This window comes from Condylura cristata, unplaced genomic scaffold (assembly GCF_000260355.1).
Source record: "Condylura cristata isolate star-nosed mole 26May11 unplaced genomic scaffold, ConCri1.0 scaffold00031, whole genome shotgun sequence".
NCBI classification, from domain to species: domain Eukaryota; kingdom Metazoa; phylum Chordata; class Mammalia; order Eulipotyphla; family Talpidae; genus Condylura; species Condylura cristata.
The window spans coordinates 9992522-10018919 of NW_004567132.1; the positions used below are offsets into that span (position 1 = coordinate 9992522).

Below are 26398 nucleotides of genomic sequence, written 5' to 3' on the forward strand. Positions count from 1 at the left end.
CAAGTTACGAAAACCCACAGTGACTTGAAATGTTTGTACTTTGAAATGGGGGTAGAAATGGGAATATACTTTTTTCAAAAAAAAAAAAAAAAAAACTACAGTTAGTGGCATATTCATGAAAGCAAATAGTGAAGCATGCTGAAATATCTTGTGGTAAAAGTCCCAAGTTTGACTGTTTTAACTATTCTGGGAGAAAAGACTAGAATTTTCAAAGTGAAATATGTAAATATGCTTAATGTTTTTTGCTCACTCACCAAGAATAAGCTTATCGTTTAAACTTGCTGTTCAGAGCTGAAGTGCATGGCATTTGACTAACATTTGTCGTCAGTCATCTACTTTAGAAATAGTTTTCTGAATTGTTCCCCCCTTTTTAAAGCAATGAAAATTTTCACCAAGTTAACTACTAATAACTTCAGGAATTTTCCAGTTGCCTTCTGTGAGGATGAATAGATCCAACAAGCACGTCTATAATACAAAGTAAACTATGATTTTATTGTGAAAGTCTCATAGATGGAAAAATTAAGTTTAATATTTATTCTGTCCATTTCATTTTACAATAATCTTACCACTTATTTTTGTACCACGTATTTCAACTGCCTGTTTAGTGAAAATAAAGAAACCTATAATTTTTGGCTTGTTTTTTAGTTTAAATTTTATCATTGAATGAAATAGGCCACCAGAAAACGTGTTGCCAACAGCCACACCCCAAGCCCATAAGAAAAAAAGAACATTTTGGCTGCTACCTTCAATCCCAAGGAAACAATGTTTGATTTGTCACCTTAAGATGTCAGCAAAAGATGTTCCCACAATAAAAACAACCCCTAGGATCTTTAAAATCCCATTTAACAATGTTATCACATGTGCAAAATTCCACTGAAATAAATATCTTCATCTTTTCCAGCCAGCATTTGTGTTTCAGTTAACTTTTAAGGGCTATATTTACTAAAATTAGGGCAATCAGATAATAAATTTCCTGCATTCTAGTTCAATGCTTTTAAACTCTCCTCCAACCTAAGTTTAACAATTGTGGAGGATAAAATAGTTGATAATCTGACTCAGTATGGAAGAAACCGTATTAGCACATGTTAGTCTGATCATCTGTCAAGTAAGGAAGGTATGATGTCGTTTTCCATCTCCACCACACATTAATGTACAAAATGTTAATGATACAGGCTAAAGAGTATACACTCTCAATTTGTCTTCCATACAATTTAATGTCCCCGAACCACTAAGCTTGGTTAGATCCCTACACAGAAGCCAGGCTTCCCTCCGTCATTTACTGGGTGCGTTACCTGGGAAGCATATTGATTGCTGCTCTAAGATAGGTCTACAATGCCCTGGTTGCACACACAAATGGCTATTTTGAATATAATGCAAGGCTCTATTTCCCTTAACCATAAGAATTAAAACAATACTTATCACCATACAGTTTGATATTACTTCCAATAAGTACAATATTTATTAAACATATCTTCAGTTGTTTTGTTACATAGTGTGCAACAAATTACAATATTCTGCAGCCACAAATTATATGCAGAGTATGAAGAAACTATTAATCAGATAGTGTAATCTTTCCGTTTATAACTCTACAAGGAAGAACTAGCAAATCAGATCTTACATATAACATCTCACTAAACTTTATGCATGGAAAGTGACAGACACAGGTTGTGCTGTTTGATACAAAATGGCTGAACTTCATCTTCAGAAGACTAAACCTGACATCTAAACATGCCAATATAAACATCAAAACAAAATATATTCTAACCAACCACGGGAAACAGTCTGGTATCAGGAAAGCAACAAGGATTACACACATTATTTTATAAACCAGCACACAAAGGTTTAAAACAGTTCTGAAAATGAAGTTAGCTGTCTTGAGTCAAGGGAATAAAAAAAAAGTCAGTATTGACCATTTACAATCTCTGACCTTTGTGGAGACGGTAAGAATCTGTTGTAGTGCAGCTACATACAGTACAATTCAGGCAATTTTGTTTTTTCACTTGGGTTCAGATTGCAAATTCATTGCTGTGAGAAAAGGACGGAGGCAAATTTTAGCAGCAACCTCCACCTGACTGCTTGACTGGAGTGCTCTGAATTTTAACATTGGACTTCTCTGCACCACCAGCTGTTGCTCCAGGACCCATTCTCTTTTTAATCTCAGCTGCCATTGTCATGAAAGACTGTTCTACATTCGTTGCGTTCTTAGCACTGGTTTCCAAAAATGGAATCCCAAGGGAATCAGCAAATTCCTAAGGGAATAAATAAGGTAAAATTAACACTGGAAATTTTCTTAAACTTAGTGTATTTTTAATCATGTAAAATGGAGAGTTCAGGACTAAGTCCACTGAATTCAGAGACCAATGAACTGTCATCAGAATATTCTAACACTTTGAAAGTTTAAAGCAGTTGTAGCCATTGTACCCTCTTCTCTATACCCACATGTAATCTGAATTCAACTATCCAAGTTCAGTCTGAAAATCAAACTTTAAACATACCTTGGCTGTTGTGTAGTCTACTACTTTCTTCGTGGTCAGATCACATTTGTTCCCTACCAACAACTTGTTGACGTTTTCACTGGCATAACGATCTATTTCCTGCAGCCACTGTTTGACATTATTGAAGGACTCCTAAGAAGACAGATGTTTTCAGAATGGTATTAGTTCTGGACAGAACTCATGTAAAGCAAGGAATAAACAGAAATGCCTTTGTAGAACTAAGAACTAGTGAGAGACAACTGTGGCTACAAAATAGCAGCTACAGTGCTGAGACCGAGTCAAACAGGTAAGTTCTATATACCTAAATGAAGAAACTAAAAGTTGAAAGCTTGAGGATGAAATATTCTACCCGCGGCTCAACATTAAACTATAAACAAGGCAAATCTAATTGCTCTGGAATGCAATTTAAATGAACTTTGAAACCTGATAAAACTTTTAAGCTAGCCCCGCAGGTAACTATAGATGTCAAAAGATTACTAAGTAAATGAGTCCAAAGTAGAGAAGCTAGTCTTTCAGTCACAGTAACAGGACAAACTTCTCATTTTAAGTACTTCATGGTAATGAGTTGAGGTTTTTGAGGTTAGCGTTTTTTTCTTCTCCTGTGTGATACAGTATTTCTAGTGGCAGTCATCTTAAGTCTGTGATTCTAGTAATCCATTAGCTTTAATTTCACAGTTGAGGTTAACATTTGCTATAAGACAAACTCTAATTTTTCAAAGTTTAAATAACAGACCCTGAAACAACTTTATGATCCAGAACAGTTTTGGCTCTTGGACCACATTTTCACACAATTTTCCCTGCCTTCTCTCAATGGTTCATATTCACTGTTATCTTAAAATCTTCCTTCAGCTCATCCCATTTCTGAACTACATCCTCCAGAGGCAGGGAATCCTAATATCACTTTTGGCAATTCTTACCGGTCTCATTACTGGGCAAATGTCCATTACTACAAAAAAACCAAGAACAGTATAAACCGAACAACTCCACAGTTCTGTAACAAAATCTTGCCAGAATAATCAGTGATTTATAGTTGATAATAAAACCAGAGTCCACTGAAAGCATATGCAAAGTCAATTTTTAATTTTCTACATATTTACTAAAGAAACATAGGAAGTTTTGGTTGAATAATCCATTAGTCAAATGATGGAGGGGAAAAAAAATACCTGTTTTAAAATGACAGCTTTAAAACATGTTTTGAATGTGATTCATTTATTTAGTTGTGAATGAAATTTTCTGCTATATAAAGGACACTGATGCCTTATATGCAAAGTAAAAGAATGATATTTATCTAAGAACTTCAACTTTTATTTTCCATAAGGCAATTTTCTGAAACTTACCTGATCTGTCACATCATACACAACTATGATCCCATGAGCTCCTCTGTAATAACTGGAGGTGATTGTTCGAAATCTTTCTTGGCCTGCTGTGTCCCACTATTAAACACAATCAAGAAATCCAAACAATTTCATTAAAATAAGAATTAGGGCAAGAGGAAGTACTAGTTTTCACAGTTAAGGATATGATTGGATACGGGAACATTAGCCCTGATTTTGCATGTGAGAACACTGCATGCTAACTGCCAAAACAGAAGGTCAAGAAAAGAAAGTGCCTACCATTTAGCTTGTGGCAATGACCAAAGTTATTAGTTAGCTCTTTGAGATGAGGCACTATTGCCATACTTTCCATATTCCCTGCACCCTTTGCAATGTGCAAGTCATTCAGTGTGCTGCAAAGACAAGCTGACAATTAGGAAAGCTACTGCCTAACACCTTTTTAATACAATACACTCCTACATAAGACAAAATTACCTACTAGCACATTTTAGCATCACCATCACTGAACACTGAAAGGACCTAGGTCAGTTAACTTCCAGTCAAGATAGCACTGGAACCATTTTAAAAGCAGGTTACTATACTCAAGCAAATGCTTTTATAAAGGGTTTAGGGAAAAACTGTTAAAAACATCAAGAGGAAAAATGAATTGCTGGACTTCTTAAAGCTTTGGTTTTATCAAGGACAATGATAGCTATGTTTAAATTGCTCCTAGACAAAGGGATCTCCTAAAAAAAAAAAAAAAAGGCTCTCCCTTGTGGCACAGTGGGTTAAAGCACAGCACTAAGAAGCTAAAGCCACTTCAGCATGAGTTTGACCCCCGCCCCAGAGGTGACCCACATGGCACGGCAGATCTCTCCTGGCCCACCCACTGTTCCCCTCAGCAGTGTACTTCGTCTGTCAGCCTGTTCTCCCCACTGTCTCTGGTGAATCCTCTCACCACAGCTGCATCTCTGGCTTGTACACCAGTTCTATATGAATGAAATAAATCTTTTTTTTTTTTTTAAGATTTATTTATGCTTACAGAACTGGGGTACAGGCCAGAAGTGTAGTGGGTGAGAGGATTCACCAGAGACAGAGTGGGGAACAGAACAGGCTGATCTACTGAAATACACTGCTGAGGGGAGCAGTGGGCAGGCAGGAGAGATCTGCCACACCATATGGGTCAACTCCCTGGCTGGAGATCAAACTCTTGCTGCAGTGGCTTCTGAGAGCTTCATAGTGCAGTGCTTTAACACAGTGTGCCACCAGGGAGAGCCCATAAAATACATCTTTTAAAAAAAATTGGTATAATTAGAATAGATACCTATCCCACTAAAAGATACTGATTTAAAAAAAAAACCCTCTTGATTGATGGAGTGACAAGAAAATGTTTACTTAATGCCTGAGGGGGAATACAAATGGAAATGAAAATGTAAGTTTCTACAGAGAAGGAATTGAAGTTTTGGTATGTAATGGAACTGAGAATTCCCCAGCACCTTAAATGGTAAAAAAAAAAGTTCAGGAGCACTCAGTAAAATAACTTTTGTCTAAGGCCCAACCACTACAGGTGTTAAAAAGAAGTTGTGGGCTCTCCCTGGTGGCACAACAGGTTGGGACTCAGCACTCAATCTAGCAACATCTGCTTCAGTGCAAGTTCGATCCCCTGCCCCAGAGGTGATCCACATGGCATGGCAGAGCTCTCCTGTCTCGCCCACTGCTCCCCTTAGCAGTATATTCATCCATCTGCCTGTTCTGCTCCCAACTCTGTCTCTGGTGAAGCCTCTTGCTGCCGCTGCACCTCTGGCCCCAGTTCTGTATGCATAAATAAATCTTAAAAAAAAAAAAGAAGTTGTAATCTGGGGGAAATTGAATACAGACACAAATTATAGTATAGTGTCAACTAGATGGGAGACTATAGAGTGGAGATGTACATGAAAGTATTTTTTGAAATAGAATTGCATATTGACTAACATTAACATATTACCAGAGGAAAATGAAGCCAGTAAGGTAAAATGTTAAAGATCAATTAGCTAAAACAACATTAAGTCACTAAAGCTTCCCTTTTTCCTCTGAAGTGCTAGACTGAAAAGTCAGAAACATTTAAGCCTACTGTCTTAGGAAAATGCTTGAGGATATCCTTACAGAAGTATGAGCTTTAGAATGAAACTAAACTGACTTCAAAAACATCAAATCTAAGTTCCAGGTTATAAAACACAAAGGAGAGTAACCTCACAACTTTTTCATTTATTAATCCTAGGTATCACTCACCTTATATAATGCCTGAAGAGTTTAAATGAATTAATTAGTGTTTGTCAAATGCTAGTAGTACAATTAGTAGTAGCCTAATTGTAGAAACTGCTCAATAAAGTAATATTTCCTTTCTCTGCCCACTAATCCCTTTCACAAAGTAACATGAGAAAAAAAAAAATAGCTTCTGAATGTCTCTCAACAAAGAATTGTATCTAAACAATGGCATCCCAAAAGTAAAATAGCTAGATCTCCTTACTATGAAAACTTCTGCTTCCTCTGTTACTGCTTACCCTATGTATTTAATACTTATTACCTGTCATACTCACGGGATAACAAATTGTCCTATGTTTGTGTCTCCCACTGAAATGGAATCTCCAGTAAGGCTATGTTTCATTTATCTCTGTAACCTCAAATCTATTTGAGTATCGGATATAATCTAAGCATTTCCATAAATGCTTCATGAAAGAAAGACCACATAAAAGGCCTTCTATGGTATGGGGTGGACTCTGGTTCCCTGCGCTGTTTTAATGAGTATTTTATATCATTTATTTTGTAACTGCCACCTCTGATAAAAACCAAGATGGCAATCTTAAAGGAAAAGCTAAAAAAATGAATAAAATATAGATCAACAAAATCATTTTAAAAGACCTATATAACTTAAAAGGATGCCACAAGCCAAACAAGATGAAATATAATGGGTTCAAGAAATAAAATTTTGCATTTAGATTTGAAAAGTACTGGCCACAAAAAGATGACTATTTTTAGATTTAAAAAATCTTAAAATTTAAGCCAAAAAATTACAAACTAACAGGTAATATGGCTTACTGAAACAGCAAATGTTGTTAAACAAGGTTCTTTTTTTAATGTTCTTGAATGGATTGATTGGAAAAGTGGGGTGGGATGGAAGAAATTCAGAGTCCAAACCAAAGAGGAATTACCTCAGTAGTCCATATAAGCTGAGCTAAATCTTCTACATGATTTTAGGAATCACACTGTAACTAAAAGGCACTTATAAAATTGAACCTACATCATAAAAGGTTCTGAAAACACTTCTAGAAATGGCTGACTTCAAAGGTATAGAAGGTTGTGATAAAATGAAGGCTGAAAGGGAGGTTGCCAATGGAAAAGAATTTAGTCTTGTTCAGTTCCCATAAAGAAGTTAAAGGAAATGGCGTCAGTTCAATATAAAGAATTAACAATTAGAAGTAATTTATGAATAGAGCTTGCCGCTTGGAAAAATGGTAAGCATCTCAAAATTGTTCATAAAAAGGCACCAAAGGCACAAAATGATGTAGAAATAAACTATTATATTAAAAAAAAAAAAAAAGGGCACCAGACATGGAAAGGAAATGCCTACTAAAGATGAAGACTGACTGACCTCTAAAACTTCTTCTGCCTCAGGAAAGCTGTAACAATATATGTATTTCACAAATATACATATCTTATGGAGACCAATGATCATACATAACATTCATTTCACATTATTTAAAGCCTTGGCCACATCTTTCTGAAATATTCTGTGTTGCCACGAATAAAGTTAGCACTCTGCATATGCTAGGAAAGATCAGGATGGAAGGAAATCTGTTCAATGACTGAAAGAATTACAACCATCTCTAAATATATCTTTGAAAAATCAAATTTAGAGTATCAGGTGTATTCACTTGTAATATACCAGTATTTTCCTCACCAGGGTCATGTAAGTAAAGGAATAATTTAAAAAAATTCATCCAGCAATGTCGTAACATAAGACTGTGTATTGACCAAAAAAGTTTACAAACATATTTCACATACATTACTGTACAGACATACAAAGTACTAGATTTGGTTCTCATAACCACCTTATGAGTAAGTAAATCAAGTAGGACCACACTTATTTTGCATAAGAAACAGAATCTCAGAGAAAGGCTGACATTATTTAAGCCCACAATTCTCTAGTAAATACCAGAATCAGGCAACAAACCCAAGTTTTCTGACTTCAAGTCCAAACTCCTTCCACTTCGGTGTTGGTAGGACCGTAAAAATAATAGTCAGTGCTTTTCTATGTTACCTCATACTAATAACCTACTCTAAGACACATTTAGATATTTTTTTAAAGACCACAGACATTTCCACACCAGTAATACCAGATCCATATAAAAGTGGTACAACTAAGATAACCTCATGCCATTCACAGCAACATGGATGGAGCTGGAAGGGATTATGTTCAGTAAAATAAGACAGAAAAGAAAAAGAAAAATATTAGATGGCTTCACTTAAGGGATGAATGTAGGGGAAGAAATAAGGGATGGGGTAAATAATTATAATAAATTTAAAAACAAAATTAACAGGCAACTATAAATCAGAGACATTCTGGGGGGTGAAGGTAAGAGGGATGGAAACGGGAAGAGCACAGGGAATTATAGTGACAGTCTACGGGTGAATTGGTGGTGGGATTTTACAGGGACTACACATGTGGGAGAAACAGACATTGTAAAAAGGAACAATGATATGAAATACATACTAAAAACAAAGAAAAAAGGTAAAAATATGGTAAAAATAAACTGGTACAACTGAATGAGTACAATTACCTATTTTTAATTTGGGTTTAGGGATGAAAAGATGGAAGGGGGCAAGTCACAGCACCCATTTACCAAACCGTAAAATAATCATGTTATAAAAGTTCCTTTCCCACAAAATTCTGTTTCTACAGAGTTGGTACATACAACTTAATAAATACAACAGAACAAGGTAAATACTCTTCAACTAAGCCACATATAAAAAACTTCTAGGTTTCTTTTGATGTTTCATAATATTTAGCTCAGTAAACCACACAGAAAATGCCCAATATACTTTCGCTAAAGGACAAGATAAATGTCAGGTTAGACACTTGCTGATAAAACCATGTTCAAGTTTGACTCAATACACTCTATTCTCTTTATAAACAGAAAATTCAATGAGGAAGGTAATCTTTTAAACAATTCTCATTGTTATAGATACATGATTCTTAAGCTATGCCACATTAAATTTTCATATATTAAATAACAATACATTCTAAATTTACCAGAATAATTTCCAAAAAAAATTACTTACTATCTGAAGCTTGATTGTTTTCCCATCTAACTCTATAGTTCTTATTTTGAAATCCACACCAATTGTGCTGATGTAGCTTTCTGTGTAAGTATCATCCTGGGGGGGGGGACAAGGAGGGGGAGTTAATGATTAGTGTTCAACAGAATAAATAAGAAAATATATAATGCTTACTTTTAATCTACAGAGTTGGTAAGTTTACAAAGCATAACATGTTGAGAAAAGCCATTCTACACTGCTCCAATACTCAGTACATGTTACAATTACAAAGCACTACTTAATAGTATTTTCTTGGGCCTCCTAAAGGGAAGAAGGGGGTAAATTTCAGCACTATGAAGCTATCAGCAACCACTGCAACATGAGTCCCATCCCCAACCTGGGAGCTGACCCACATGGCACAGCAGACCTCTCCTGTCCTGCCCGCTGCTCCCCTCGGCAGTGTATTTCAGTATATCTGCCTATTTTGTTCCCAACTCTGTCTGGTGAATCTACTCACCACCCCCGCACCTCTGACCTATACCCCAGTTCTTGTATGCATAAATAAATAGATCTTAAAAAAAAAAAAAGTGGTAAATACCAAAACTATGAGTACAAGTTGGGGCTTGGCACCATCTTGTCATAATGTGCACCGGTTTTATCCACTATTGCTTTCTCTTTTTTTAAAATTTTCTATTTAGTTTTGCTTAGAACTGGGGTGTAGGGCAGAGGTGGAGGAGGCTAAAAGGATTCACCCGAAATAGAGTATAGAACAGAACAGGCAGATTACTGAAATACACTGCTGAAGGGAGCAGCAAGTGAGACAGGAGAGGTCTGCTGTGCAGTACGTGGGTCAGCTCCATGGCCAGGATTTCACTCAGGCCACCGTAGCAGTGATAGCTCTGAGACTTAACCCCTAGGCCAGCAGGGAGGTCCCCCACCACTACTTGAGCAAATGTAAATGCAATGCAAAAGGCAAATGTCTTTTGTCTTATAACTACTTCTGTGCAGTTATTTACTCAGGAAATGTTAATAATATTAATAGTTTTGATCTCCAGAATCCTGAGAGGTTCTTCATAATTGCCAGGGATCATTGGTTCACACTCTGAGAAGCAGTATCTAGACAGTGAGCAGGACAAATATGCTAAATGTGAGTGCAGTTGATGACTATAAAGGAGGTTGTGGATTCTATTCATTGGGCTGAAAGTAATTTATCCGTAAATTTCAACATATACCAGACCATTGTCGAAAAAGTTTTATTAAAGGTTTCCTTTTTCTATTACTATAGTTATACTCAAAGAGTCCTTTCCATCAAATCATCTTTAATACTGGCCAATTATTTTCTCCTTCGTCACTATCTCTGCTGGAATGAAACATTCTTTGACCTCTATCAAGAGCATTAGACACTTGATAAACTTCTTTTAAGAACAATAGTATTTCTTTTATTTAAGAGCCCAAGATATCACCCCCCCTCCAGGAGGTTGCAACTGAGATGGAAAAATGCCCAAAATGAGGTGAAAATAAATAAATAAATATATAAATTCTGGAAGAACTAACAACTTTTTAATCTTTGTCTACCTAGAAGACAATGCATTAATTTCTTTAAAGGCATTTCAACTTACTGCAAACCTAAGAAGGAGGCAAGACTTTCCAACTCCAGAGTCGCCAATCAGAAGTAACTTGAATAAATAATCACTGCAAAAAGTAAAAGAAAATCTTATTAATAAAAAAGTAGATTGCATTTTAAGTTCCACAATAACGGCAATATAACTAAGAATAATAACTTGATAGCAGACTATAACACCTGAAAAACTCACATGTGACAAAACAGAAGCCAGAGCTATAAGCCAAGAACAGAAAACTTCCTGATGAGTCACTAAGACTTAATTGTATAAAATAGGCAATGCCACCCATGATCTGAGATAGTGAATTTCCATTTCCGGGAAAAGGAGGGAAGGAAACACTAACTGCTGTGTATTCCTAAAAATCCAAGAGAGTTATGCTGGATCAATCCCACTCCTCTGTTCTATTAGAATACAGGGAATTATTTCCATTGTTCTTGCCAACAAAACAAACCGTTCCTTCATTCTAAGATCAAATCAGTATTTTATAGCGTTCCTCAAAAAAAGGGGCCTTTTCTTTTATGATTCTTTCCTAGAATCTACCTGGAAATCTCCCTTTTAAAAAAAGGATCATTTAACTTCTGAAAGTCTGTACTATGAATTTATTTTTAATTATCTATCTTTTACATCATTCTTCATTTTGTTCATTTTATTATCTTGGTTGTACTATAAAGATATTAAAGATGGATAAACTAAAAACTATTTATGCAAAAGTACAACTTTACCAACACTCTAAAAGCTCTTATTAAAGCAGTCTTCAAAAAAATTTTTTGAAGAAAATGTCTTCAAAAAACATTTTTTGAAGAAAACAGAAACTAGGCTCTGTTTATGTACATTTACCATTGTGGGATCTAACTCAACTCATACCTAGGGACTCCTTCATGTACATGAAGACAAGAGACTACCCCATACTCAAGGGAATCTGTTCTATTGTGTATGCTCTTTTAAGCAATTCAAAACAACAAAAGAATCCAGCATTTACAGATTGCCTTTTTAGAAGATATATAAAATTTTCAATTGTTTTTTTTTAGAACATGCTACTTAAGATAAATCCCAATTTTATTCGTGATTTAAATTTATATTCAAATAATTATCATTTACATGTAAGCAAAATGTGTACCTTTTAGATGCAACTAACTGTGAATATTCATTAGTTGTTACCTAGTTTTACACAATGAAAATGTACAGCTGGCCCTCCTTATCAGGTAAATTCCACATTCACGGATTCAACCACCATGGATAGGTATTAGGTAGTTAGGCCAACGAAGTTTGCAAGGTAAACCACCTGAACATGCAGACAGGGTTTTTTTTCTTGTCATTATTCCCTCAAATTAATATAGCTATTTACATTTTATCAAGTAAAAGAGATGATTTGCAGTATATGAGAAGATGTGCATAGATTATAAGCAAACATTATGTATATACCCTTTTATATAAGGGACTCACACATTTGTTAATTTTAGAATCTGTATGTGTTCTGGAACTAACACCCCATAGTTACTGAGGAGCAACTACATCACCTAAAACACATCTTTTTGGCTTTACCAACTCTTCACAATACATTTATTGTCCCATATATCTGAAGGAAAGAATTAAAAGTGCCAGTTAGCTGCAAAATGAAGGTCACAGAAGGAAATAAAGCTTTTAAATAAGTAATTGAAGAGCTTGAAATACAGGATGAACTGACTATATAATATCCAATTTGAAATCCTAAAGAGGAGCAGAGGATGACTAAAAATTTACCTTTTATTTTGTGGGGGTGGAGTGGAGGATGGGATCAAAAATAGTGGAGGGAGGGAAATGCACTGGACTATGGTGATGGCACATGGGTGATTTGGTGATGGGAAGCCCAAGGGGATTGCAACGGAGATAGAAAAATGCACAAAAATATGTAAAAATAAACTATTACACATTTTTTAAAAATTAAAAGAAAACTACCTTTAATAAACTGATAAATACTCAACTTTTATTAAGTTATATAACTGCTGACTTTAATACTGCCGATCATTTCCTCTTTAATCATACCAAATAAATTCTTATGAATACTAAACACTTGCAGTGAGTAGAAAATTTACATTTCAGTTAATAAGAATAATCACACCATTGATATAGTTACTTCATTTTCAGAAATTCTGACACAACAGATGGCCTGAATTTATCAATCTCCCTGAGCACAGTACCTATAATACAAGTCAACACTAAACACTGAACATCCCTTCAATCAGTTGTACTGGACTCTGTTGCAATAAAGGCTAGCACAGGCCATAGATGTCAATCATTCATTACCTTAAAGTTCAAATTCTCTGTTTCAGAGTAACCATAAGGCTGGAAAAAATAAAATGCTTCCCTAATTCTGTTTCAATTACATTCTGGTTTCAAGAAAGTTAGATTTGTAAAAATTATCTTTTTTGATTATCAGACTCTTTAGTTTTATGAACAGCAGCATCTGAAACCATTATTTTGAGTTTCTGATCCTCTAAAGTTCTTAGAAATAAGTAAAGAAGAGTTGAACACTCCTCTGCAATGAGAGAAACACTGCTTACAACAGAGGAAAGTAAACAAAATCAAAATCACAAGCGTCTCCTTACTGAATATATATATATTACAGATTATCATCAATAGCATGTTAGTTGCACTGGAGCATTTAAAATTACCCACATTATGGTGGTTTATTAGTAAACTACTAATAGTCAAATGTTCAGCAGATATGAGATTGCTTAAAGATATTAAGTGATTTATAAAACAGTAAAAAATTTTTAAAATATGCAAATCCAGGACCTCCCTGGTGGCGCAGCGGGTTAATACACTGCACTGAGAAACTAAAGCCACTTCTGCATGAGTTCGATCCCCGCCTGCCCCGGAGGTGACCACATGGCTGGCAGACCTCTCCTGACCCGCCCACTGCTCCCCTCGGCAGTGTACTTCGCTGATCTGCCTGTTCTGCTCCCCACTCTGTTCATGGTGAATCCTCTCACCCTCCCCATCTCTGGCCTGTACCCCAGTTCTGTATGAATAAATAAATAAATCTTTAAAAAAAAATATGCAAATCCAAAATTGGAGCACAGGGTCAGAATTTACTACAAAGACTCAAGGAATAATTTAGCAAATGGGAAAATTTAAATGTAGTTTTCCTTTATTTCCTAAGAATGGCAATAAAGTCTGTAATATCTATATTATCATTTTATGTGGGAAAAAAATGGATCATGCTCATACAGAAATCTAGTTACAATGGTAATCACCTCTCCTATTGTTATATTATTCTAATAAATCATAATGCTTATACTCAAATCAGAGCCTCCTCTTGTGTTTTTTCATGTCTAATTTACTAAAACATTAATATTTCCTCCCCCTAAGTAATCTGGAGTATGTCCCCACTCCCGACACTTGACATATCTGTGAGTGCAAAGGCAAACTGGCATCACGTGTGTATCCAAAATCTACATTGTGCCTTTTACAAAAGGTGCTAAGAGGTCAGAAGACATTCTAAACTTTGCCATTTTCAAGTTTCTTTGTGAGATACAATGAAAAAAAATGTTCATGATATCCTTGATTTATATTTTGAGCAAAATACAAGAGGGAAAAAGTGGATGGGGACATGATGTGTAAGGGACATGATGTGTAAGGGACACATAAGCCAACCTGAAAAGGGCAGTCAACCTGAAAGTTCTCATAATGCCCAGTCGGAACAATCTGGCCCATCAAGTAAATAAACACATACTGGAACACTGGATTGTAACCCAAAAAATAAGATAACTATCCATGAGTTTATAAGTAAGAGTGACAAGAGGCAAATCTTCCTTACAGAATATTATAATTAATACATGTAAGAGGGAATGAAACACAGTGAAATATTATAATTAATACATGTAAGAGGGAATGAAACACAGTGAAAACCATCAGCAAATCATTACAATAGTAACTGCTGCAGGCAAGATTCACCAATTAAAGCTAGAAATTAATCTGTGAAACTTTTAGGGGAAACAGGATATTTGCATGAACTCAAAGCATGCCCCCCCAAATATGGATATTGGAATATGCCCAGAAATTCACTAAATACCACATCCTACCAAAGATGGAGCCTAGTTATTAACTCCCTTCCTTGAGTGTGAGTTCTTAGTGACTGGCTTCCAATAGAGTATGGAAATGGAAAACTTTCTTTTAATTTTAATTTTAATATATACCAAGTAAGATGCTAATATTTTTGGTGAATGGCATGCAGTAATTCATTGTACTAATCTTACTCTTCTGTTAACCTAAATTGTATCAAGATAAAAGTTTAAAAAAAAAAGCACAGGACATTAACAAAAGGGGTACAAACAATCTCTTTGAAAAGCTAGCTCCTGATATTTTTTAAACTTGATAAATATACTTTATCTCAAATTAAATCAAATCATATATCATGCTGGAATATATAAAAATAAAATCTTAAATGAAAAGTTGCTTTTGAGGCAAAGTACTGTTAATACAGAAAAAAAAAGAAAAACTTCAACATCTTTAATTTTTAATTTAATACGCAGGTACTAGGTTTTAATTTAAAGAGGAGAAAATTCAGTGAAAAAGTTAAGATAGTTAAGACTGATATAAGGTTAAGGCTAGATGTTAAGCTAGGTAAATAACAGGCTTTTACTATCTTGATGGTAGGGATCAAAGATAATTTCAATTGAAAATTATGCTGGCTCTTAGTTTCTCCAATAAATCTTCACGGTCTAATTACACTGGAAATTTTCTACTCTCATTATTTATAATCTGAACATAATCTTCATACCTATGTATGTGAACACTAACATTTTTACTTTTCACTTAAAAAAATGACTACTGTGAAAGCATAAAACAATGTCCTTTTAAAAAGTTACTAAAACAGATTTTGGTTCAAAATTCTATTTAGATGTAATATCTTCACTTTCATAAAGTTATCAAACTGCCTATATAAAATAGGAGATGAATCTAATGACTGTTAAGTGAAATACTGGTATGTGAAAAGATTATAGAACATCATGTTTATTATAACCCATTTTTATATACTTTATCATTATAATAGTTTCCTTTTATTTTTAAACAAGTTGCACACATGTAAGATTTGGAGAAAAACAGGCGCTTCTAAATTGTACGATTACAGTGAATCAATATATTCTGTATACTTTTTAAAAACAGTCTAGCGTTAAGTATAAATTACTTTTACAATCAAAAAAAAATTTGAAGGGAGGAAAATGTTTAATCAGAGACATTATTCACTGACTTATAGCCCTTACACATTCATTCAGTGTATCTGTCACAACAAAAATGATTCCTAAGTAGAGTAGTGGACAAGACCACATGCAGACAACACTGGCACATTATTATTACAGCCACAAGTATATGAAATCAACCTTTTGGATTAAATGAGAACACATACTTTTTCTTCTTTATGAAATAAAATTTGGATTATCAGATAACAGTGAATATTTTCAAGAGTTGACTGACAATAACATGTTGACAACTTCCAAGATTCTCCCCTTCAGAAACATATACCAAGGGAAAAAAGTCAAAAGTAAACCAACACAAGACTGTATGTTTGTTTTCATCCAAACAGTACCCCCAAAACATAACCTTCATAATGTCAACTACAACATTAGTGATCCTTGGCAAAAGCCTGCTATTTTACAAAGCTTAATGGAAATTTGTCTTCTTTTGTCTAGAAAACAAATTCACTTAATGACAGGAATCATGTTACATTTTTATAAATCTCACACACTTAAACACACACTTAGCTATCCCTAAGCTCACATATCAAATTTAAAACAAAATCATGTTACGATTATTATGATATAGTAGCCAAATTTTAACTCACTACTGAACTACACACTGTTCAATGGGGGTATAGAATGATTAATAAAATTTGGGTTGTAATAATTGTGCCCGGCATCCTTTCTACATTCACTTTAATTCCACAGAACACAATTCAAAATGGACCACCAGACTAGAAAAAAGAGAATTTTTATTTATTTAATGTTTCTTTTATGTTGTTTGACTTTAATGGATTATGATTACCTTTAAAATGTAAATTTTAAGGGTCCTCCCTGGTGGCACAATGGGTTAAAGCTCCACACTATTAAGTACCCAGAAGCCACTGGAGCAGGAGCTCAATCCCCATCCTGGGAGGTGACACACTTGGAGAGCAGACCTTTCCTGACCCACCCACTATACCCCTCAGCAGTGTTTTCCATACTTCTGCTTGTTTTGTTCCCTACTCTGTCTCTGGTGAATCCTCTCACCCACCACACCTCTGGCCTGTACCCCAGTTCTGTAAGCCTAAGTAAATAAATCTTAAAATAAATTAAAAATATGAACAAATGTCAGTTATGAACAGAAACAGCTTGTTATTCAAAATAATCAAACAATAATTACCACGAATCTGAGAAATAGCCTTTCTTCCATATATAAGGAAGTATCAAAGTAAATTTTAAAAATAAACTTCCCATAATCAGTTCCTAAAACTGCAGGTTTTCCTTTACTATTTAGAGAAAATGGGCTAATTTTTTCCATGTTCCATTTTAGTTGTTCAGAACAGTGTTCCAAAAATTCAAAGCTGGAATTCTGAAAAGGGAATTTTGGTAGTGCTGAAGGAAGTGGCAAATCATATAAGAGCACAAAAGAATAGTCTTGCAACTCATATAGCAAATATTTGTTGGAAAACACACCATGGAAAGGATGTAAATGTCCCTTATTTCTTTACCTTTCAAAGTCTACATGGGTTCTAGAGTTAGACCTGTATTTGGGGCCCTCCCGAGGGGTGCAGTAGGTTAAAGCACAGCACTAAAAAACTAAAGCCATGTCAGCATGAGTTCAATCCCCACCATGAGTTGATCCACATGGTACAGCAAACTTCTCCTGATGTGCCCACTGCTCCCCTCAGCAGTGTACTTCATCATCAGTCAGCCTGTTCTGCTCCCCGTTGTCTCTGGTGAATCCTCTCACGCCCCTGCACTTCTCACCTGTACCCCAGTTCTGTATGCATAAATAAATAAATCTTTAAAAAACAAAACAAAACAAAAAACCTGTATTTGAATTCTTGCACCACACCATACTAGCTATAAGATCTTTAGGTAAACTATTCAATTATTAACCTTTACCACCTAATTAGGTTCCTTGTCAGGATGAGAAATAATTCCTCTAAAACAACTAGCAGTATCTGAAACATTACAGGAACACAGTAAGTGGCAATTATTATTTTTCCTTCCTCCCCACAAACCAAGAGGTAGCTTGATGAAAATTTAATAGTTATGTACTAAAACTTTGAAGCTATTTATCCAAATCTTCTGTTCAGATGATGGGTGTCAAAGTACCACAGGTGCTTACTAGCATTATCTAAAGTAAAAAGTTTAAAGTAACCAGCTAATAGTTATTAAAACTATGGTTCTACCAGTCACAACTCCCAAAATCAGGAAGAAACAAAAATAGTAACAAGATCTGCACCAAGTGTGTCCTCTCCAGCAGTTCTTTGCTTCACTTACAAAAAAAAAATCCATGACTCCTAAAGTCATGATTTCTACGTATAAATATTCAATAGTCATGTAAGTAGAAAAAGTGAGAATGGAGACAAGACAGTAATTAACTTCAAGCGTAAGAAATCTTCAAGTATCAATCTAACAAAAAAGGAGAATGTCAAAGGCCTTTTCAATGTATCTCTAAACTCAACATTTATAAAAGACCGCTCTGATTATGAATGTTAAAGGTAACTGGCCACAAAAAATGTTAATGGTCTAATTAACTGACTTAAAATTTAAATTCCCAGAAATCAACCATAGTAAACTGGCAAAAGTATAAATGGAATGATATCACAGGTTCTTGAGTTAAAAATCCCAATTCTCTCGCTTACTCCAAATACTTCTAGGCAAGTCATTTACCTCTACTCTGCCTGTCTCATCTGTAAAACTAGGACATTATTTCTTCAAAGAATTAAAAGTGTTCACAAATAATTTTCTGGTTGGTGATGGGAAGCCAAAATTGTTGGCTGTTGATCCCACCACAAGGCTAGTATCAAGGTTTCAGGAGAATCTCCAGGGTGTTCTGTTCCTCTATAAATAAATCAAACATAAGTAAACACTTTATTACTAAAAAAAATTTAAGTTCCTCCTCCAAATCTTTTGCACTGTTGTGCGTTTTGCCATCCTGTTCTTTACAAGATCTAATTCGTGTTGATACTGTTCAATTGATTATACTTGTCTGAGCCTAAGTTACCTTAACTAATTGGAAAGCATCTAGGAGTAAAATCATGTTTTATAATTAAGAAACAAAAACAAAACCTTCAACTATTGGCTGTACTTTTATCAAGCTTTCTTCAAGGTGAAATTAACTGTGCGTGTATATGTGTGTGCACACATGCATCAACATATTCAATGAAACAGTGAAAGAACCTATACTGAAAAAACTTGAGGACAAAAATGTATGACAAAAATATTAAAAGAGAAAACATATTGTTTACATGTCTTAATATCTGCTTAGCATTGTACAGTTCACACATAACTGAGATGTTACTAATCAGATTCTATAGATAAACTGACCCAAAAAAGCATAAACTACTTCTATGAGGGAGTGACAAGCTGAACCTAAACCCAAGGTTTATAATGCCAAATGCTATGTTCTTTTTATCACACCACTTCCCTCAATGACATATTTTATATATTCAGATAAAAGTGTCTATATTTATAAACAAAAAACCTATCAGAATGAATCATACCATATGTGAACTAACACACAGGACCAAACCAAAGTTCTGCTTACATGAACTCAGAACATTTCTGTTAGTTGTGAATAAATTAGCTCAGCTCAAAAGGACATGGTAAAAATACCTATTTTGGAGTTCAGACTTCATTAACTTTAGTAAGTAAAGAATACAAATGCTCTTCTAGTAAGGATAGGTGTTAGCCACCAACCTGCAAATAAAGCTCTAAATAATCATCCACAGTGTACATTTCACAAAGTTGCTTAAAGGTCTTTTTATAAATCTGACTATTCAATCTTTTCTATAAATTCCACTTAATCTGCTTAAGACTATATTACACTTTGCTGGGCATTTATCTTAAAGACATATATATAAATTCTAAGTTAGTACAGACACCACAGAGATGAACTATTGTTCTCATTGTGAACATTAGTGTTCCATGAACTCAGTGTACCTTTGTTTCAAGACTCCTGAAAACAATTAATATACTGATAACTTAATGAGAAAGTTAACCATTAAAAAAAAAGCACACTAAATGATCAAGAGCGAGCTATATCTGAAACAAATCTCACATTTTAAAATATATTTTTAAAGACTGGTAATTAACACTCTCTTTTCTGTTTTCAATCCCCTACATCAGGTATTCTTAATCTCTTGAGGTTCATAAAGAGGCCCAGGGAATGTGGACAGCTTGTAATTGAAGGCAAAGTGTTATGAGTGCGTATGTATGCACAGAGGGCACAGGCGCCCTGGGTTCATCAAACGCTCACAGCAGTACATGGTTAGAAACGGGTTAAGAATAAATGTCCTAAACCAAGTTTCTGAAAAAACCTATAAGCAGAGTGGAAAGGACAAAGAATAATTCCAGTTAAGTACAACTATTACACAAAGGGAAGAGATTCAGACAAATCAAGCCCATTAGTGTTTTTAGGAAACTTCAATTAGATACTTTACTCAATCTCATTTGTAAAACTCACTAGTGTGAGGTGCAAATACATAATAGTGTCCCACACAAAGGTCTCAGCCTAGTAGTACTTACAGAGGCTGTTATTTTTAAAAATGATGCTTTCAAAGAGTGATCGCCCTTTGTGAGCAAAAGTGCACAGACATATAATACAACTTTGTCAGAATTAGAAACCTATAAGCATGAATTAGGTTTTCTCTAGAACTAATTGGAACCTACCACAACCATGGATTTCATAGAACAAGTGTGTTCTGATCAGTGGAGCTAGCCACATTAGTACCAAGTAAACTTTGTTTCTTACTTTTGCTGTACCCTACTTCTTCACATGCTTGTCAAGTCAGCCAAAAAGCTAACTAACATTTGTTAACTGGATCCTTCTAGTCTCAGGACTTTTTCCCCAAAGAATCATCATTATCTTCTTATAACATGAAACATTCACAGGGAGGTTCCAAAGAACAGCTAAGACCTAAGTTTTCTTCCTGAAATTCTATTCCAGACATCATAGTAGCAACCTCAGATCCAATCTTCAACTAGCCAAGAGTAAAAGAATCTGACCACTCCATCTCCCTGTAAGAAAAGATGCAGACATTTTGCCTACATCTCTTATTAAAAACTCCAAAACAGCAGACAAAGAGTTTGGTTAAAAAAAAAACTGATAAGCTACACATCTGAAATATTTCATGCAGGGCATCCACACCCATTTTCCAAATTTCTTCATCTTAAAACGCTCAAACTTCAATTTTGTGGTAATTTTCTTTTTAATTCTCAAAACTTTAAAAGTGTTTTATTTAACCCCAACATTTTCATGTAGGAAACAAGAGTTTCCTAGCAAAAGGGAGCTATTCTTAACTATCTAAAACAAAACTTAACTAATGCAACTGCAAAATAGTAATATCATATATAATATGTACAGTAGTCAAAAGTTGCGAAGGAGAGAAAACAGGAAATAAAGATAACAAGATGTTGGCACACAGGTAAATTATTCACAACTTAAAAAAATAACGCTGAAACATCTAAGAAAGAAAATTACTCAGAAGGCAAAATTCTCTTTAAAACCAACTAAAGATTTAGCAAGAGAAAATTTGAACTTGAAGCTCCCCTTCCATTTCTTGAGACACTTAATTAGGATGAAATGAGGAAATTATAAATGTGAAATTTCATATATTTTAAATAAAACTAACAAGATCATCCATTCATGTAAAACTCTTAATGTGCATCTTGTAGAGATTCTAGATAGCAAAGGGAAACATAATCATCCAAAGGACTGCGTGTGTGATTCTCCAGACATTAAGAAATCATATTCTAGGTAGTGAAAACAATGGTTCCTTTTCTTCTTTAAACTTTCCTAAATTTTTCAGAACACTCCCACCAACAGCTCTAAGTAATCTAGACAACCAACAAAAAGACCATTTCCTCTTAGATTTAGTTGATTTCTGCTTCTTTTCTAACAAAAAAACCCTCAAAATTTCATGAAAGTCAATAATGCTATAGTTATTGAAGAAATTACACTGTCAGAGCTGAACTGATTCACTTACTTTTACTTTCAAATGTTTAAGTTAAAAGGTCTTTTCAAAGCACAGTGCTGGCCAAAAAAAGTTAAAATATTCCTTGAGTCTATCAGATAGAGGAGCAAAGTTTTGAAGCCTGATTAAATCTTGAGTCAGGATTTTAAATATCACTGCAGAGCCATTAAAAAAAAAAAAAACTAAACTGAAAACAAAGCAATTACTATAAATTCTTTCTGCATTAAATAACTACAGTTGATCCAGATAGACTTCTACCATTCTTCCTATTGTCTTTAACTACTATCTTCATGATAGGTACACAGGATTCATTGTTAATGCATTCCTTATAATTGAAACAGCCAAAATCATTTTCACTAAAATGATTCATTACCATAATTCATAATCACTAAAAAAAATCCCGTAGAAATTAAAGGATTATGAAAAATGTTTCAGGTATGAAAATAATGTTAAGTATTTAACCAGTGTGCTGAAATAATCTCTGCTGGCCTCACCATCTAGTTCAGAAAATCAAAATCTTTCTTCAAATCCCTGAAAAAGAAAACTCAGATCCTTTTCATCTATTTTTTCCAAGGTTCAGATTCCACTTCCAGTTTTTTTTTTTTTTTTTTTGGTGTTTGTACTTAAAATTTAAATGAGTCAGCTATTATTACCCTTAAGTTCACCATTATGATAACCAAAGGTAATCATTTCTTTGAAAGCAGTCAAAACTAAAAGTTTACAACTGAAAGCTCATTAAGTAAAAAACATTCAGTGATAAAGCTAACAGGTAATCTTATGTCAATCAACAGAAGCCTAAAACCAAATTTTTTTCTTTTATCAAAAACCCATTTTCATTATCAAATTTTAAAAAGCAACAAAGTAATTTTTAAACAGCAGACTTTAAAAGTTTCCCAAATGTATATGTATATAAACAAGTAAATTAATAAACAGGATCATGGGGTGCACATGTCAACATTAGCTAGTAAACTGCTGTTTCATATTAGCATATAATGTGTATGCGATAATACATACAGTCCCTGCAAATTAAGTGGCCATAAATGTTAGCTGTTAAAACATGATGGTATCTGGAAAGGCACACAGGGTTCAAAAGCTTAATTTAAGAAAAGCAGGGTTTAAAGTGTTAACAAAAATACATTTCTATTAGGGTAATAAAACTAAGAATTTTTAAATTTCTTTTTCTCTACTTTCCAATTTTTCTCTAATTACTTTTACAGTGGTAACAAACTTCATTAAAGACCAAAAAAACTGCTAGTCAGTATACTAAAAATCTATTTTGCTAGTAGCTCTTGTGACCTTCCCTATTTAATCCATTATCCCCTTACCTCAATTTTCATTAATACTTTTCCAAAAGTTTTCCTCGGCACCTACATTATTTTCCTAGAAACAATCTAGAATATGATTATAGTAGGCCAGGTGCCTGCATATTCGATGCCAGGAAAATATGTGAAAATGATTTCTGGGTTTGATTTTGTTGAAGTTGTTAATTTACAGTCCTCAAAAGAAAGGTTTGGCACTGTATTTACCTCAAGAATTACTGTGCTTGACATGTATTAACCATCCTTCCTCTTTTCTCCCCTTTGAAAAATACTCTCTTCTGCTTCTCCAAATGTACTGCTAATAATTTCCTTACAAGATTCTTTTTCTACAGTCTTCCTTAATCCAACTATGCCAACCACAACACTCCAAGGACCTTTGAAGTCTGCTCCAATTCATACCACACATCTGGAACTTGACATATATACCATCTACTTTCTATTTTCCCTTATAAACTCCTTGAGGGTTAAGGACTGCATGCCTGTATCCTAGTATTAGCAGAAGACCTTCAATGATCTGCCTTCAATGATAGTGATGTAAACCACTTACATGCTCTCTTACATCTTTCTAACTCTTCTACGTAGCCTTGAACTTCACAACTATTCCCTCTTAGGAATAATGACTCCTCTTATACTATTTTACAGATGGAGAAACAAATTCAGAGGCTAAATAATTTGTCATGGTTCTACTCAACTAATCTTCAAGACCCATTAACAGTACTAAATATATGAAGCTAACAGAAGAAACTCCTTTAACAGAAGGTTTACAAACCTTCAAGTGGCAAATCTATGTATATTACTGTTACCAAGAAAACTACTAAATTAGGGAACTCATGTTCAACTCTGACCTATGCAAAACCAACTGTCTCTGGAGCCCTTGCTAAACAAAAAACTGCCAAAATAGTAAGTAAGACATTCTTAGAACACAATCCTCTACTTCTTAAAGTACATAAAATTTTAGTAAAATATTAGGGTTTCTGTTTAGTAAAAAAGCGGACATTTCAGCATTAAACCACAGTATTACAAAACTTGAGGTCAGAATGCATTTTGCAAGAGCCATGTGACACACACATGAGAGTCAGCTAAACTGATGGGTGGACCTTTCAGGAGAAACATTTAGCAGTAATTGACCAAAGCAACAAACTCAACTTTTAGAACAAATACTGATTTTTTGCTTTTAACAAATCCCCCCTTGTCTTCAAAGCATTCTGACATTGAAGAGGGCTACCACTTAAATCTTCTCCAATTACTCACAAACTGTAGGAGGACTTTCCTTAAGGTTCATTAAGTGACAAATGAAATCTTCCCAAGGAATGTGAACACAAATGCCCAGGAAAGGTAAAGGTGCCAGGTGTGTCACATCTGCTATGGTGACTTCTTGAGTAAGCAAGAAAAAGAAATGCATTAACTTTTCATGACACGTCATGGAACCTCATTCCCTATCAGCAAGCATTCAAGTAGGTAATGCAAAACCTACAGATCTTTCATAGGGTCCATTCGTTTTTCTTTTAACTTGACAGCAAAGTCTCCCTTCAATTTAGTAACATCAGAACGATGCTCCTACGATTTAGTTCTGTTTTGTTCTCTTGACCTACACGAGACAAATGACTTTAGTGTCCTCTAAAAACAAATTTCACATTCCCAGATTTCTAAGATGCAAGAGGTCCGGAGTTCTTCAGAACTCCAGGAAATAACTCAAAAAGAGAACTAACATTTCCAAAATGCATCTCACCATCTACTCATTCCCCTCAATCCCACGCAGTCCTGAAAAGCATCCATATTATCTGCAACCTGGCGGGGAGGGTGGAAGAAGAGAGAGCCAACAAGCTCAGGATTTACAAGTAAAGCTGGTTTCCACCCTGACGATTCTGACAGCTCCGCAGAGTGCGGGCGCCGGGTCCGACGGTGCCCTCTAGCAGAGCTCTCCCACCACACATCCTCCCCTCAAAAACAAGTCCTCCTTCAAAAGCCACTGCCTCCAAGAGAAACTACCCGTTTCCACCGCCCCACGCCGACTCCCAATAGCCCAAGCCCATAAGTAGATTGTTCCTCCGCAGCCGCACCGCTCTTAGGCCCTTTCACCACACACTGTCCGGACCCCGAGGCTCACCCCTACGGCCCGACCCCTCCCCCCGGCCGCCCCTCGCCGTCAGACAATGGGGTCCGGCTCCCGGCCGCCAGCCTCTCCAGCCCCTTCACCTTCACCTCACCGTGGCCGAAACCCCCCCCCTCGCTCCAGACCTCCTCCCGCCTTTGAGCATTCCCAAGCCGGCCCAAGGACTCAGTCGACCGGTGCTCTCCTGCACTCACTATTCGGGATTCATGCTGGACATGTCACTGCAGCTGCCGCCGCCGCCACCGCCGCCCTTGCTGCCGCAGCCGCTGCCCTGACTCTCCGCGCCACGGGTAATCGAAGGAGAGGAATGAGATAGGCTGTTCCGGGAGAGCAAACGTCTTCCCCCACTTGGTCCCCTTAGAACACAATCAGCAGCCGCCGCCACTCAGCTATCGCTTCCACCCAAAATGGCCGCCGGCGAACCAGGAAATAGGAAAGTCTTCGACCGAGGGGCCTTTACACAGCCCAGAGGGCGGACGCACCGCCTAGCATGCCGGGAAACAGAGTCCCGCGTGTGGATGTGGGCGCTAGAGACCTATGGTGCGTCGCGGCCGCCAGAACTCAATTTCCCGCCAAGCCCCGCGTCTGTGGGGCATGCGTATTTGAGGGGCTGTCGCCCACCCCATTCCCCGCACTCTCACCCCCGCCCCTGGCCCTCCCCGTACCCCTCCCTGCTGACTCGCTGGCTAGGACTTCGCTCGGACTCCCCCTAGCGGATTGGTTAAGACCGAGCGGCCCTGGTGATGTCATCAGTGAGACGTGGCAGCTGGGCGAGTCAGCGCCCGGTGGGGGAGGAGGAGGGATGAGGAGAGGGGCGGAGGGCGGTGCCGCTTGCGGACGAAGGTTGGCAGTGAGGGTCAGAGTTGGGCACCCAGAGGGGTGAGAGGGAGGGGCCCCCTAGAGGGGCCGGCCTCAGTGCCAAAGAGAGAGTGGGACTGATGTGTGTCCTGCTGGCCTGACAGCTTGAGATTTGAGCTTGCCGGCTATTGCGAGGATTTCTGCCGCTCTAAGGACCGAAAAGAATCGAGGGGTCGCTGCTGAAAACTTTGGAAAACA

The 26398-nt window shown here is 36.1% G+C and overlaps 1 protein-coding gene across 1 annotated transcript; it reads right to left on the reverse strand.

The window, feature by feature from the left end:
• On the reverse strand, window positions 1–25943 carry RAB1A (RAB1A, member RAS oncogene family). Its single transcript, XM_004691455.2, has 6 exons — window positions 25537–25943; window positions 10723–10795; window positions 9128–9223; window positions 3833–3928; window positions 2496–2627; window positions 1–2249 (listed from the first exon to the last, which is right to left on the reverse strand). The coding sequence occupies exons 1-6, from the start codon at window positions 25557–25559 to the stop codon at window positions 2052–2054; spliced, it is 618 nt and encodes a 205-aa protein (XP_004691512.1). The 5' UTR covers window positions 25560–25943; the 3' UTR covers window positions 1–2051.
• Between the last annotated feature and the right edge of the window lie 455 nt (window positions 25944–26398).

Coding starts and splice junctions, on each gene's coding strand:
- RAB1A (XM_004691455.2), bottom strand. CDS start 25,559: ATGTCCAGCATGAATCCCGAATA. Junction 10,796..25,536: donor TCCAGCATGAATCCCGAATA/GTGAGTGCAGGA, acceptor TACTTTTTGCAG/TGATTATTTATTCAAGTTAC. Junction 9,224..10,722: donor GCCTCCTTCTTAGGTTTGCA/GTAAGTTGAAAT, acceptor CCCCCCCCCCAG/GATGATACTTACACAGAAAG.